Source organism: Dipodomys merriami, unplaced genomic scaffold (assembly GCF_024711535.1).
Source record: "Dipodomys merriami isolate MVZ:Mamm:240054 unplaced genomic scaffold, mDipMer1.0.p SCAF_8, whole genome shotgun sequence".
NCBI lineage: Eukaryota > Metazoa > Chordata > Mammalia > Rodentia > Heteromyidae > Dipodomys > Dipodomys merriami.
Window position 1 is genome coordinate 47,808,427 of NW_027206401.1, and position 15,813 is coordinate 47,824,239.

General features: G+C 40.1%; 1 protein-coding gene across 2 annotated transcripts in view; it reads left to right on the forward strand.

The window, feature by feature from the left end:
• The window catches only part of Mdn1 (midasin AAA ATPase 1), a 157,373-nt gene that overhangs the window by 96,867 nt on the left and 44,693 nt on the right, over nucleotides 1-15,813 (forward strand). For both annotated transcript variants that reach the window (XM_070010465.1, XM_070010466.1), the window contains exons 54-65: nucleotides 1,931-2,088; nucleotides 2,520-2,640; nucleotides 2,949-3,159; nucleotides 3,429-3,660; nucleotides 4,367-4,493; nucleotides 5,290-5,460; nucleotides 8,002-8,216; nucleotides 8,619-9,000; nucleotides 10,623-10,732; nucleotides 11,627-12,332; nucleotides 15,171-15,329; nucleotides 15,486-15,759. In XM_070010465.1, coding sequence (XP_069866566.1) covers nucleotides 1,931-2,088; nucleotides 2,520-2,640; nucleotides 2,949-3,159; nucleotides 3,429-3,660; nucleotides 4,367-4,493; nucleotides 5,290-5,460; nucleotides 8,002-8,216; nucleotides 8,619-9,000; nucleotides 10,623-10,732; nucleotides 11,627-12,332; nucleotides 15,171-15,329; nucleotides 15,486-15,759 — 2,866 coding nt within the window. The remainder of the gene's footprint in view (nucleotides 1-1,930; nucleotides 2,089-2,519; nucleotides 2,641-2,948; nucleotides 3,160-3,428; nucleotides 3,661-4,366; nucleotides 4,494-5,289; nucleotides 5,461-8,001; nucleotides 8,217-8,618; nucleotides 9,001-10,622; nucleotides 10,733-11,626; nucleotides 12,333-15,170; nucleotides 15,330-15,485; nucleotides 15,760-15,813) is intronic.

The following is a 15,813-nucleotide window of genomic DNA, read 5'->3' on the forward strand; positions in this document are numbered from 1 at the left end:
ATTTTAAATGTTTATAAATTTTTATATGTAGCAAACATAATTTGTTTACATGAATTATTTCTGAAAGTCTCTTTACTAGTACCTTGGGTGAAGAAAGCTTGATTTTCATATCTGTGTTAAATTTAGTCTCTTGTCTGTGATTTGGGTTTAACTTTGTAAAGAAAAACTGGCTTCCCATCACTAAAGAAGTTGGAAAATGAAGGAATAGTAACTACTTCTATAATTGAGTACTCTTCTTCAGTAGCCCTCCACAAACTTGATTACTTGTGTAAAATGACCACTGATTTCATTGAAAAAGTTTTTGAGTACTGAGAAGTTGTCAGACTCTTGGTTTTTTTTATTTATTTATTTATTTTTTAAACTACTTGGTGGCAGAGACAGGATTCTTTTTTTTTTTTTCAGTCGTGGGGCTTGAACTCTGGGCCTGGGTGCTGTCCCTCAGCTCTTCAGCTCAAGGCGAGCGCTCTACCACTTGAGCTACAGCGCCACTTCCTCTTGGTTTTTTTTAAAGATTTAGAATTTGGTTAAGAACTCATATTTTATCACTGGCAGTAAATACAGTTTACTCTCTATCTGGGTTCTACATTCGACCATTCTCCGATGAAAAATACTTTTGGACACTGGAGGCTCACACCTGTAATCCTAGCTACTCAGAAAGGCTAAGGTCTGAGGATCGTGGTTCGATGCCAGCCAAGGCAGAAAAGTCTATGAAACTCTTATCTCCAGTTAGCCAGCAAAAAGCTAGGAGTGGAGATGTGGCTCAAATGGTAGAATGACAATTTTGAGCTAACAAAAGGTAAAGAGAGCATTCAGGTCCCTAGTTCAAGCCTCAGTACCAATCAAAACAAAAACAAAAGGAAGAAAAAGAAATCGTTCATGTGCTGACCTTATACACCCATTTTTGTCATTATTTCCAAGTTACATAGTATAACCAAGTGTTTACAGTTTCTTAAATGTTAAAGTATATGCATGATTTTAAAATATGTTGAAGGCCATAATGCTTTTCTTCAAGTGACTGAATTTGTTTATTGACATTCAGTATACGTTTTACCAAATATTCAGTCAATTTATTGTTTCCTTTTTGGTACTATTAACTCCACTTTAGTATAGACCATTAACTTCACTTCAGTACAGACCATGCTATTATGAAAACAATTTTGACCTCATAGAATACCTGTTGGTAACTACCAGCTAAGTGGGGATAAGAACTATATAAAATATGTATAAAGTAAATAAACTAATCATAATAAGACAACTGTTGTAAAATGACAAGACTGGAATAGATGTTGCCATGAAGATTCATTAAGGCCCCCTAATTAGAGCTTGAATGATTGGCACATCATGAATGGAATGTAAATTACACCTGCAGTGAGGCCAAGGAAAAAATAAAATTTTAGTAGGAGCCAGGTATTGATGGCTTATGCCTATAATCCTAGCTACTCATGAGGCTGAGATCTGAGGATCATGATTCAAAACCAGCCCTAAGCAGGAAAGTCCATGAGACTTCACCACTGTAAACCAGGAGCTCTGTGGCTCAAAGTGGTAGAGTGTTAGTCTTGAACAAAAGAGCTCTGGGATAGCACCCAGGCCCCAAGTTCAAGCCCCACGACCAACAAAAAAGAATTGTTAGGAAGAGGTAGTGACTGGCAAGTTCCTTGAGGAAATGTAACAAGTGGAACACTGTTTTGGAAAATGTTTGACAATATACTTTATTGTGTACACTTTACTATATATAACCCAGTGATTTGATTTATTTTTGAATATGGAGTCTATATTGGGTGTCTTTCATTAACCAACTTAGCTTTAAACTTTTGACCCATTTTCCTCTGCCTTCCAAGTGCTGAGATTACAGAAATCCACCATGTTGCCTGACATATTGGGTCATTTTTACTGAGATACTGTGAACTGTCATGTTTTATTTTGTTCTTAGATCTTAGGTTCTGTGCGGTGGCGAGACCGGTTTTGGACTGTGGCTGATACGGTAAAAGTGGATGCCCCAGGTCTGGCTTTGCTTGCCCTTCACTGGCACTGGGTTTTAAAACATTTGATCCATCGAATGCCCCAACTCCTGATGAATCATGAAAACAAGTAAGATTTCTATTAATAGTACTGAAATTATAACCTATAGCCGAGCACTGGTAGCTCATGCCCATAATCCTAGCTTCTTAGAAAGCTGAGATCTGAGGATAACAATTTGAAGCCATCCCAGGCAGGAAAGTCCATGAGACTCTTCCCTCCAGTTGACCAGCAAAAATCTGGAAGTGGAGCTCAAGTGGTAAAGTGCTAGTCTTGTGAAAAAGGAGCTTAGGGACAGTGCTCAGGCCCAGAGTTCAAGCCCCAGTACTGGGGGAGGAAAAGAAAAAAAAAATGTAACCTACAGTGTTAAAAGGTAAGAGAGAATGTGGGATTAGAACGTTTCTTGTTTTCCTTAATTCTCTTAACATATGTAACATGTAAATTATTTCTTACTGTTCAATATTTCCTCCCTATTCTTACTTCACTTCTGTCCTTTTTTATAGGTATTACAAAGAGATTCAAACTGTCTCAGATCATATTCAGAATTGTCTAAGTAGCCCAACTGGTGGCTTCACTGGTATAAAGAAGTTACAGAAATTCCTGGGACGACCATTTCCTTTTAAGGTACACTTGGAAGCATATGATGAACGAAACAATCAGGGCTCTTCCAAAGATATCCTTGACATTGAACTGTACTCATCTTTATTGCAAAGCTCAACTCTTTATTCTATAAATACTGCTTCTTTTGTTAGAGTTAACATTGTACCTATTCCTGAGCCTGCTGAGTCTTTATTATTTTAATAATTATTTTAAAATCTCTACAGAATGATAGGAGTATTTGGAAAAGTATGAAGAAAATGCTTCAAAATTTCTCCTCTAGCATATCTACACTGCTAAAAATTCAGAAATCTAGTAGGCTCTCCTTGTTTCAGGACAAGCTGGTGGTAGAATGTTTTTCACAACTGAAAGTCCTTCACCAAGCCCTTGCCCTCAGAGAGTGGGTGCCTGTGCTTACAGAGAGTGGATGGCAGGAAGATATTAATCGTCTCCAAGTGATTGTTTATGACTGGACATTAAAGAAAAGTCTCCTGCGGGCTTGGGGACTGATCCACAGAGCTAATACTCTTGATGATGTTAACTTAGGTAACATTTTAATTCAATTTTTCACCCTTTCTTGGAGGGATATAAATACCATATAAGTGCTAGTCAATGGGCTAAACTTTTATTCCCTTTTTAGAATTGTGTAGAAATTACCATGATCATTTAATGGATGAGAAATTCAAGGCTCAAGTTGCTCGGCCTAATTCCTATTAAGTTAGGTTAAGCTCATCTTGCCAGTAGGTGGGAATCTTGATGCTGGACTTTTGAGTACTGTACTCTAATGCAACATTTCTTCTTGGTCTGACTTGAAGATGAATTGCTGAATCTTGTAAACACGCAGTGTTTAAAACTAAAAGCCAAAGGACTTTCACTTGGTTTTCTGGAGAAAAGTCGTGGTGAAGCTTCTTCCCCACCACAGCCAGATTTCATGTCCTTAATCCAGCTCACCAGGACTGTTCAGCTATGGCCTGCAATGGACTACCTGGCTGTGCTTTGGCAGTACAAAGTGACAGCTGATTTTATGGCACAGATTTTTCTGAGAAAGTAAGCTCTTCTTTCAGTTACCCTCTCTAAAGATCTTATTAGACTGTTTTATATGTCCTGTACATGTAAGCAAAGCATTAACTTGTCTTGAGAAAGAATGGTTGCTGAGAAACAGAATGAATGTTTGCTGAGATCCTTTGCCACTTTGACAAACCAAATCTTTAAGATTCTTTGCTTGGTTTATATTTACACCTAAAAGTTAATATGATTTTCCAAGTAGAATTGGTAATTTTTATGTATTTTTAATTAGCATACTCAATCTTATAAGGGAAGTTTCATTGTAACCTTTCCACCCATGTAAATGATATATCCATATCAACCATACCTCCCATAACTCACACCCCATTCCCCATATCCATCCATATAAATAATATACACACATCAACCACAACCCCCATAACTCACACCCAGTTCCCAATAACTCTTCCCCCATTTCACCTCCCTTTAAAATAATTTCAAAAGTTTTCATTGTTCAGCTTTTATAGATGCAGAGAAGCTAATTTCACCATACTTATTTTCATTCACCCTCTTCACTTAGCCTTCTTCCCTTTTGCTGCTACCTATCTCCCAAGAGAGCCTGTTTTACTTTTTCTGTCATATGTATATTAAGCATAATCAAAATTAAACTGTTCATTTTTAAATAAATATTCCATAAGTTATTCATTGATAGTTCACATCTCCTTTCCTTATTTACTTATTTGAACAGGTCTAACCAAAATCAGCAACCCCAAATATATGAGGAGGTAAATCATCATATCACATTTTGTCTTAAGTACACACCAGTTTCACCTCAAGAGCTTCAAGACCTTTGGTCTTTGCTGCATCATCCAAAGGTAAAGACAAAAAACAGAATTCACCCTACTTCACTCTGAGTTGATTAAATTTTCTCTGGTAGGGATGGTTGCTCCACATTGTTTAGCAACTCATAGTTTCATGTTTAAACCCCAAGCTTATATAATTTTTTTATTTTTTAATTTTTTTTGTCAGTTGTCAGGCTTGAACTTGGGCCTGGGCACTGTCCCTAAGCTCTTCAGCTCAAGGCCAGCACTCTACCACTTGAGCTACTTCTGGTTTTCTGGTGGTTTATTGGAAATAAGAGTCTCACAGATTTTCTGCCTGGGCAGAACCACGATCCTCAGATCTCAGCCTCTTGCGTAGCTAAGATTATAGGCGTGAGCCACCTGAGCCTGGCTATAAGTAACTGAGAATTTTGGATATTCTTTTGCAAGTGTTTTGCAAAATTCTTGCCAACAGAAGTAACTCACGTTGTTTCCAGTTAGGTGGGATGAAAGTTTGTCTTTAAACATTTGTTTAGAAATATATTATGGGATAAATATTCATTAGTATATTTTCACTAGTACAGTCATTTCATTTCTTTTACCAGTGTAACAGTTGAGTGAATTACTTTACCTAAACTTTGTCATGCAACCCTCAAGAGATCTTACTATGAGATAATTTATATAATCACAATTTCTAATTATAAACAGATATGCTATGACTGTGGTAGCAAAGAATCAGAAAAATTAAGGTTATAAACATGTTTAAGATAAATTTTAGAAGATAGACTTGAAAATTTGTGTTTAGAATATTTCTAAAACATTCCTTTGTCTAATTACTCCTTTATTATAGATGTCCACTGAAGAAGTTACGTGTTTGTGGTCTGAGTTATTGAATTCTACATTTAAGTCTTTCTGGAATAGTACTGTGACCACAAATCCAGAGTATTGGCTAACATGGAACCCCCTGTTCTATATTCAGCAGAAGGAAATGCCCAACTCCTTTTTGGACACCACATTAAAGGTTTGTTGACATCAAAATTTAAAAAGTACTTCATAATACTGGGTAAAATATTCCCATTGCCTTCAGGAGTAAACAGTTCTGGACTCAAATGTTGCATAAATAACTGTTTGTGTGGTATTATAAAGCATACTTTAAAAATAAAGGTGCTTAGCATAAAGGATTTGTCTAACTTGCAGGGAGGTGGGGGGGGCGGGAATCACAAAACTTTCTTACAGAAAGAGCCTCAATTTTCGCCATACATGGTACTTGGAGACCTGAGGCTGGAGGATTGATCATGAGTTTGAGTTTAGCCTGGACTACTTGAACCGTAGGACCCTCGAGTCCTAGATATAAAGTATTCCAACTACTGAAATAATACATATTTTATTAGAAGTAACTGCTCTGGTCTAATACTGGTGGCTCACATCTATAATCCTAGCTGCCTAAAGGCTGAATTATGAGGATTGCAGTTCAAAGCCAGCCTGGGCAGGAAGAATGGTGAGACTCTTATCTCCAATTAGCCTACAAATAGCTGGAAGTAGAGTTGTGCCTCAAGTAGTAAAGCACTAGCCTTGAACGCAAAAGCTCAGGAACAGCATCCATGCCCTGAGATAAAGCCTTGGGACTAGAACAAAGGGAAAAAAAAATACCCTGTGAATCCTTATTTATATCCATTAAAAGTCTTATTTGTGTGGGGTGCCATTGGCTCACTGCCATAATCCTATTCAGGAGGCTGAGATCTGAGGATCATGGTTCAAAGCCATTAAAAAAAAAAAAAGCAGTAAAGTCTGTGAGAATCTTATCTCCAATTAACCACCAGAAAACTGGAAGTGATGGAGTGGCTCAAAGTGGTAGAGCACTAGTCCTTAACAAAAAAGCTTAGGGACAGCATCCAGGCCCTGAGACCAAGCCCAAGACAGACAAGAAAAAATTTGTGAAAATGTGTAAGTATTATTCTAGCTCTTTTGTTGTTGTTGTTGTTGTTAGTTTTGTTTTTGCAGGCACAGGTCTTACTATTTAATGGCCTCAAACTTGATATCCACAATATCCTGGATAGTAGAATCATAGACATGTACTACTATTCTGGGATATAGCTGGTTTTCTTTTTAATTACTCCTTTGTTATTCTGAATGTATCTAATCACTTTCTTGGTAAATGTTGAAGTTTCTTGCCTTTTCTTTTAGTAATAAGCAAAGCGCCATATACTGTCCTATTAGTATTTGTTTTGAATATTTCTGTAGGTAAGTTTCTAGAATTAGAATTTAACTTTTAAAGTGCATGCATGTTTATATATATACATATATTATGTATTATATTCATACATACATAAGTAGTATAAGTAGATTTATAGTGTCTACCATAAGTAAATAGTATATACCCATATACATGTGTTTTATAAACTGAGAACAGTGGCTTCTTTTGGAGGAAACAGTTATTAGAGATTGAACTTAGGTCCTATGCTTGCTTGGAAAGACCCCCCTCTGCTAATGGAGCTATATACCCAGCTAATTTTGCTTTAGGGATGTGTGTGTTGTCTTACTCTACTCTTGCTCAAGGCCAGTTTTCTGCCACTGGAGTCATACCTCAGCTTCAGGCTTTTTACTAGAGAGTAGAGTCTCATTCATTTGCCTGCCAGGGTTGGTTCCAAACCTCAATCCTCAGCTGTCAGCCTCCAGAATACCTAGGATTATAGAGATGAGCTTTGTTTTTTAAAAGTAGGATCTTTCTAAGTTATTACCTGGCAGCTTGGACCATGATCATTCTGTTTACACTTTGTACATACCTGGTGTTAAAAGCACATTCCATCATACCCAACTTTTGTTATTGGTTGAGATGGTATCTTGCCAGAGTTTTGCCAGGCTGGCCTTAAACATGATCTTTCTGATCTCCAGAATCCCATGTAGTTAAGATTACAGGCAAGAATTAGCTCTTGTGCTTTGCCTTCTTCAACATGGGCAGCTATTATGTGCAACAGAATAACAGTTGAAGGAGAACAAACTTGGTCGTGTCACATTGGTCATCTAGTTCCTTTCCCTTTTTTCAGTTCTTACCCTCAACCTACTATGAAAATAGGACTCCCTGATTCCCACTTTGTGGGGGTTGCTCATGTATCACTAAAGTATCCATTGTGCCTCTTTTCCTGGAGAATGGAGGGGTTGTTTTTTTTTGTTGTTTTGTTTTTTTGTCTCTCATGGGGCTTGAACTAAGGGCCTGGGCACTGTTCCTCAGTTCTTCAGCTTAAGGCTAGTGCTCTACCACTTGAGCCACACCTCCACTTCCAGTTTTCTGAGTTGTTTATTGGAGATAAGAGTTTTACATACTTTCCTGCCTGGGCTGCCTTTGAACCATTATCTTCAGATGTCAGCCTCTGAGTAGCTGGGATTATAGGTGTGAGCCACCAGCACGTAGCAAAATGGCCTTCTGTCACCTGGCCCTTTCTGCTTTTCTGGTCCCATCTTCAACAAATTTCCACCCATTCTGAGCAAAACATGCCTCATTGTTGCCTGTTGAAATCATTTCAGTTAATTTTTAAAAATCACTTGGTTCTTCTCTTTAAATCAGGGCCCTGGAATTCTTTGTAGAGCTGTATTCTCCAAGTGCTGCTTTGATGTGTTGACCAGCAGCTGCAGAGCAAGCACCTGGGATGTGAGCGGCCTCCCCATCCTGTCCTCTTCACACGTCACCCTCGGGGAGTGGGTTGAGAGAGCCCAGCAGCTCCGAGACATTTGCTCGTTGCTTTGGACCAACATGGCTGTTCCTTGCATAGCAGAGTTCAGGTACTTCCTTCTCCTAGAGCAGAATGTGAGAATCTTTTCTCTGTTTTCCAAAGCATGCAACATGGACTCAGAACTTGCTTAAGGTAGTTGTATCAGGTTCTGGTGGGTGAAGGTAGGGATTTTCTTTTCATAGACAGCATATTTGGAGTCCATGAGAGACGCTACCATGAGCTAGCTGCTGGTTCCTCTTTCTATTTCATACTGTGATCAAGAAGATAATGCTGGACTAGAGGTGTTGCTCATGTGAAAAACACCTCCCTGTGAAGCCCTGACTCAAACCAGTTTTACAAAGGAAGAGAGAGAAGACTGCAATCTGTGGTTATTACTAAAAGAATAGTAGTGTATTAAAAGGGTTGTTGATAGGCTTTGAGTCCTTAAATGCTTCCTTATTTGTCCCCACAGGCACACAGATTGCCAGCTCCAGAGACTAGTGCTATGCCAGCACCTGGCAGGCCTAGTAGACCTGTTACCAGAGCCCCAGCAGCAGGAGTACATGCGGAATTGTGAGCAGTTACTTGAGGACAGCAAGGCTTTCCAGCATGTGGGTCAGAGTCTTCGGAACATGTCCGATCAGGAAGCATTGCCCAAGGAACTTCTGTGTCTCTTGCTTACCTCCCTACACCACGTATTTGGGGAAGGGGAAAATAAGAACCTGCCTGAGCCAGCCCAACGTGGGAGCCTCTGGGTGAGCCTTGGCTTGATCCAGATCCAGACTTGGCTTCCCCAAGCACGCTTCGATCCTGCAGTGAAGAGGGAATACAAGCTCAAGTATGCCAAGGAAGAGGTATGGTAGAGGCAAAAGTTGGAAATCTGAGCTTTTTTCCTCACTAGATTTGCTATGTCTTTTTCTCATCTTCTCAGATCCTCACAAGAGTAACTTATTTGAACTTAGGACTTCTGTGCTTGTTTTGTAAGCATTCTAACTGCTTAAGGCATATCTCCACCCTTTTTTGTTCTGGTTATTTTTTAGATAGGGCCTCACTTCTTTACTGGTCCTGCCTGGACTGTGGTCTTCCCCCTGCTGTAGCTAGGATGACAAGTCATATCCCTGTATCTAGTCCTTCCTTTTGGAGACTGGACTTTTTGTCCAGGCTGGCTTGGAACTGTAGTCTTCCAGTCTCAGCCTTCTACATGGCTGGAATAACAGGCACATGCCACCACACCCAGTTATTGTTGAGATGGAGATCTCACAGACTTTTTGCCTAGGCTGAACTTGAACTGTAATCCTCCTAATCTCTGCTTCCCAGGTAGCAAGGATTACAGGCATCATCCCCTAGTGCCTGTCTTCAAAGGGATAATTCTGCATAAGCTGTTTTGGAATTTGCTATGAGTGTGTTTAGAGAAACTACATTTTCCTCTTTGAGAATTCCTCTGAATAGGTTATATAGAGAGCAGATAGAGTAGTGAGATGAAGTACTATCAGAAAATGTCTCATAGTACTTTTTTTTTTTTTTTTTTGTCGGTCATGGGGCTGGAACTCTGGGCCTGGGCACTGTCCCTCAGCTCTTCAGCTCAAGGCGAGCACTCTACCACTTGAGCTACAGCGCCACTTCCGGTTTTCTGGTGGTTTATTGGAGATAGGAGTCTCACGGTCTCTCCTGCCCAGGCTGGCTTTGAACCGCGATCCTCAGATCTCAGTCTCCTGAGTAGCTAGGATTACAGGCATGAGCCACCAGCGCCCGGCTCATAGTACTTTTTTGTATGTCTCTTTACATTTAGAGATTGACCTTTGTAATATATTAGTGATGATATACATCTCTGAACTACATTATCTATGAGATTCTTCATTTCTACTTACTAAAAACATTCTAAAAGGATAAGGAATTTCAAGGATGAGTTCCCATGAGGTCAAAATGATTGAAACCAGAACTACTCAATAGGGACAAAGCTGGATATAGTCCTGTGCACTCTTGCCTTAGAATCTCTGACTGAACTAAATTTTGGATATTTGGATTTGGATAGCTTCTTTAAATGTTTTAATATCTTTATTACAATCTTCATATATTATAATCTATATTTCTATAGGTTCAGAAATCAAATTAATCCATTATGTGGTATTCTTTTACTATTTGAAACTCTGATCAAACTCAATAATTGTATGGTAAGATAGTGATCTACATGCTGTTATCTCAAAAAGGAACCCAGCATTGATTGGGGGTGAAGGCTAAACTGCTATAGAGAGACACCCAAAAAGTTGGTGGTGTAAGTAGGACAGCTCCTTTCATCTTATGGCTCTGAGGTGAGTGGTCTAGGTTGATGAAGCAGAGCTCTCTGTCTTTGAGTTATTCAGAAAGTTGTATTCCCTGCTTCTTGTTGTGTATCCAACCCAAGGGAACTGTCCTTGTGTGCATAGTTAACTGAACACAATACTGTAGCACAGGGCATTATTTTCTTCTTTTCCCTTAGTTATTCCAGCTGCAATGTGAGTGGAAGATCCGGAACCTGGCATCCCAGCTACAAACTGGAATGGACCTGGAAGATGATGCCATTGTCAATTACTCTCATCCTCACACCAGGTAAGGCAAATTTTTACTATTTTCATTGGCCGTTGTTATTTTTATTGTGTGTGGGGGGGTGTTGTGCTGTCTCTGAGCTTTTTGGTTCAAGGCTAGCACTCTACCGCTTGAGCCACAGCTCCACTCTCAGCTATTTGAAATAATTAATTCACAATAAAAATCTCAATGTACTTCAAACAACAATCTTTAGACCTCACCTTCACTGGCACACGGCTTGACTCTTTAAAGAGACATTGAGAGAGATTGACCTTTATATATTATACCACATAATGGATTCATTTGATCTGAACCTATAGAAATATTTAAAGATTATATATAAATGTCAATATATACTACCTTTGTGGTATAGTTATGTATTAGTGAGGTGATAATGTGTATCACTGAACTACATTATCTATTAGATTGTTCATTTCTAGTCATTAAAAACATTCTAAAAGAAGAAAGAATTTCAAGGATGGGTTCCCATGAGGCCAAAATGATTGAAACCAGAATTTCTCAACAAGGACAAAGCTGAATGTAGTCATGTACACTTTATTTATTTCTCTATTTTTGGCTGTATGTGTATCTGTTGCCTTAGGTATAATAGGTTCTTGTGTCTGTAGTCCAGTCCAGACCGTTAGCTGTGGAAGTAGAGATCACTCAGTATCATTAAGCCTCTGTCCATTTCAGCAAAGAAAGATGGCTTTGTCATGAGTTGTGAGGGGGTACCAATGATGTGTGCATCTAAAGAAACAAAAGCACCTAGTAAATGCTCTATAGGTGTTTCAGTTTTATTATTACTGTCGGTATTATCCTCAAGTATTCCTAAGCAGTTAGTGTGTCTTCCTCTTTGCATAGTCCAATTGTAATTTGCTGCTCTTCTGACAGAATTGGTATATTGTATTTTACCTTCAGGTTACTTCGCCAAAGGATCAGTCAGCTGGAGAATTTAATCCACAGCTTATCAAAAAAACAAGCTTTCAGACCCCAGCTTCCTACCTATGAGTCCCTGGTACAGGAGATCCACCTCTATGTCACCAGCGTTGCCAAGGTTGCTGCCGTTCAGGATTTGCTTACAAGGCTTCTGCAGTCCCTCTGCACAGACAGGCCACGGTCTGCCCAGGTCATCCAGAACCTTCTGAAAGAGGAGGCTTCCTGGCAACAGTCACATCACCATTTCAGGAAGCGGCTAGTGGAGGAGTATGCCCTATATCCAGACACCATAGCCCCACTGCAGGCAGCCATCTTGCAGTTACAGCATGGCATGAGGCTGGTGGCATCTGAGGTCTATTCCTCCCTCCATAGCAATTTGATCTGTGCAAGTAGGTTGGGGACTCTGGCCATGGCCGTGCTGGCTTTTCCATCTGTGAACCCCACGTTCCCCACCTACTATGCTCATGCTGATGCTTTGTGCTCAGTAAAGTCAGAGGAGGTCCTGCGAGGCCTTAGGAAGCTGACTATCAAGTGTTGGGGAGGAAAAGAGCAGGAGGACAAGGGCCAGCAACCTTACCCCACTCGGGAACAGTTACTGATGAATGCCCTCCTTTACCTGCGCTCCCATGTGCTATACAAGGGAGAGCTGAACCAGAGGGCTCTGCAGCTCTTCAGACACGTGTGTCAGGTAAGCCCTCCCTAGGAAGCCTGCTTGCCTTTCTTCCTGAGTGGCCCTGGGAACCCTTACTGAGATGTGCCCCTCATTTTGAGGGCCTCACTGCAGGTATCTCTCTGTTTATGGTTAATTTTCATTTTGTTTACAGAAATTTTATTAAGTGCGCCAGGCGCTAGGGGCTCACGTCTGTAATCCTAGCTCCTCAGAAGGCTGAGATCTGAGGATCGTGGTTCCAAGCCAGCCTGGGCAGGAAAGGGAAAGGCCATGAGACTCTTAGCTCCAATAAACCACTAGAAAACCAGAAGTGGCGCTGTGGCTCAAGCAATAGAGCGCTCACCTTGAGCTGAAGTGCACAAGGACCACTCCCAAGCCCAGAGTTCAAGCCCCACAACCCACTAAAAAAAAATTATTAAGTGATTCTATCATTCTTTTAATATTAAAAAAAGATAGCTTAACCAAAGTTAATAAGGGCAAAAAAGAAAACAAGATAGCATTACCACTGTAGATAACTAAGGTAATAGATAGAAGCAAGACTTTTAAATCATCCTATTTATTTAAATCATATATTTAAATAATCCTATCTAAAACCAGATATAGATGTAAACCTATGACACTAAATATTTTTAGGTAGTAGGTACAAAATTTCGTTTACATACTTTCATTAGTAGCAGCAGCTCTGTGTGTGTGTGTGTGTGTGTGTGTGTGTGTGTGTGTACACACATAGATATTAGCATAGTAACTCACAATTTAACAGCAGGGAGTGGTGATGATTGCTGGACAATAGGTAGTATGTGCCTGTAATTCCTCTACTTGGGATGCTGAGGCAGGATGATCCTAAGCTGGAAGCCAGCCTTGACTAGTAAGCTCAAAACTAGTCTAGACAATTTAATAAGAAAGGTCCTGTCTCAATATAAAAAAGAAAGGTTGAGGATGTTAACTGAGGAGTAGAGTGCTTGGCTAGCTCATGTAAGACCCTAGTGCCAATGCTGGAAAGATGGAGGTGGAAGAGTGGTAATGGTTGAGGTCAACTCTGTGGGTACTGATTGTGTGTGTGTGTGTGTGTGTGTGTGTGTGTGTGTGTGTGTGTGTGTGTGTGTGTGTGTGTGTGTGTGTGTGTGTGTGTGTGTGTGTGTGTGTGTGTGTGTGTGTGTGTGTGTTGGTATTAGGGCTTTTTGACTCACAGCGTGTGTGTGTGTCTTTAAATACTAGAGCGCTACAAAATGTATAGCACAACAGGCACTAGTGGCTCACACCTGTAATCCTAGCTACTCAGGAGGCTGATTGCTCAGGATCTCGATTCAAAGCCAGCCCAGGCAGGAAAGTTTGTGAGACTCTTTACCTCCAATTAACCACCAGAAAACCGGAAGTGGCACTGTTGCTCAAGTAGTAGGGTGCTTGCCTTGAACTGAAGAACTCAGGGAGCCTAGGCCCAGACAGCCCCACAGCCGACCCCCCCAAAAAAAGTATAGCACAACCTTAATAAAATCCACTCTACTTTATAACTTGTTATTTATTTACTCATTTATTTTTTTAGTGCCAGTCCAGAATCTTAAACTTAGGGCCTTGGTGCTGTTCCTGAGCTGCTTCTAGCTTAAGGCTAATGATTTACCACTTGAGCCACAGCACCACTTCTGGTTTTTTCTGGGTAGTTTATTGGAGAAGAAGCTCACTGTCTAAGCTGGCTTTGTACTGCGATGCTGAGATCTCAGCTTCCTAAGCAGCTAGGATTACAGCTGGGTGGCATGAGCTACCAGTTCCTGGCTTGTTTTTAAAACTGAGCAACCAACTTAAATTATCTCCCTTCCCCTTTATTGTGTATTCTTTATATGTGTGATGACTGATTAATTTTTCACTGTATATATGTTATTTCTTACCATTGATCATATATAATTTTTCCATATTTTGGAACAAAAATAGTACTAAACAATCGTTTATCTTTGATTACAAGTTCTAGAAATCAAAATTGATGTCTTTAAAAACAAAAAAAATATAAACTACTTTCTTTGTTGGTAAATCCTTATTTCCTCAACCCTGAGCAATACTAGAGTCTTCATTTATATTTTTTCCTGATTTAAGAACCTGACATCTTTGTATGAATTTTTTTCCTGGAGACCAATTATTCTCTATCCAGATTTTTCTTTCCAGATTCTGTAGTCAGCTCTTGGAGTTATCTGCCAAGTACAGTATGGATTGCAAACCCTTACAGTTGCCCTGTATAAAAACACTTTAACTTCAAGCCAGGCATCAGTGGCTCGCACCTGTAATCCTTGCTACTAAGGAGGTTGAGATCTGAGTTCAAAGCCAGGCAGCAGTTCAAAGCCAGTCCAGATAGGAAACTCTATGAGACTGTTATCTCCAAGAAACCACTCAGAAAACCGAAAGTGGAGCTGTGGCTCAGTGGTAGAGCACTCGCCTTGAGCTGAAGAGCTGAGGGATGACGCCCAGGCCCAGAGTTCAAGCCCCACAACTGACCAAAAAAAAAGGACTTGCTTATGACAAGGTAGTCCCATTAACATAGCAACATTTTAGAGCTTTGAAATTTTAGTAACACAGCAAGGGATTCGATATCTATGTTTACTGAAGATACACAGTTTGAAATAAAGCTTATTTGCTCTCCATTGCCTAAGATTTTATTCCTTAGATAATTGGCTCTTGTTTTTTGTGGGGTCTGGTCCACTTGAGCCACAGCGCCACTTCTGGCTTTTTTCTTTTTGCTTATGTGGTGCTGAGGAATCGAACCTAGGGCCTCATGCATGCAAGGCAAGCACTCTACCACTGAGCCACCTTCCCAGCCTCTGGTACTGTGTTTTTATTGTGTCAGCCAAATCCTTCTGCTATGTGACTTTTTAGGAGATCATCAATGAGTGGGATGAGCAAGAACGCATAGCTCAAGAGAAGGCAGAGCAGGAAACCAGCTTATACCGATTCCGGAGGAGCTCTCACGCAACTTTGAGTGAGGAGGAAGAGGAGGAACAGGAGTTCAGAAAATGTTTCCCACTACATGAAAAGGTAGGGTAGTGGTAGGAATATTTTCTTGGATTGAAATTCTTTCAATGTCATGTTTTCTCTGCATGTCTCTATCGTCCTTTAATTTGTTATTCTTTATCTTTTTGATATCTCACGCTTGTGATTTTTACAGTCTTACTGTTCTGATGCTCTCTACAGGACTTTGAAGATATTTTGGAAAAATCAACATTAGAGGAGAACAAAGGAACCTCAGCTGGGCAAGAAGAGGAGGCAGTCACAGACTTAGCTCTCCTCTCTCAGAGTTCAATGCAGATGGTGATGCTGATCCACCAGCAGTTGTGCCTCAACTTTGCTCGGTCCCTGTGGTACCAACAGACTGCACCACCACATGAAGCAAAGCACTATCTCAGCCTGTTTCTGTCTTGCTATCAGACTGGAGCATCTCTTGTGACACATTTCTATCCTCTAATGGGTATGGCAGTTTATTTGCGTTACATATTTAGGAAATCAAAATGAGTAGATCCGA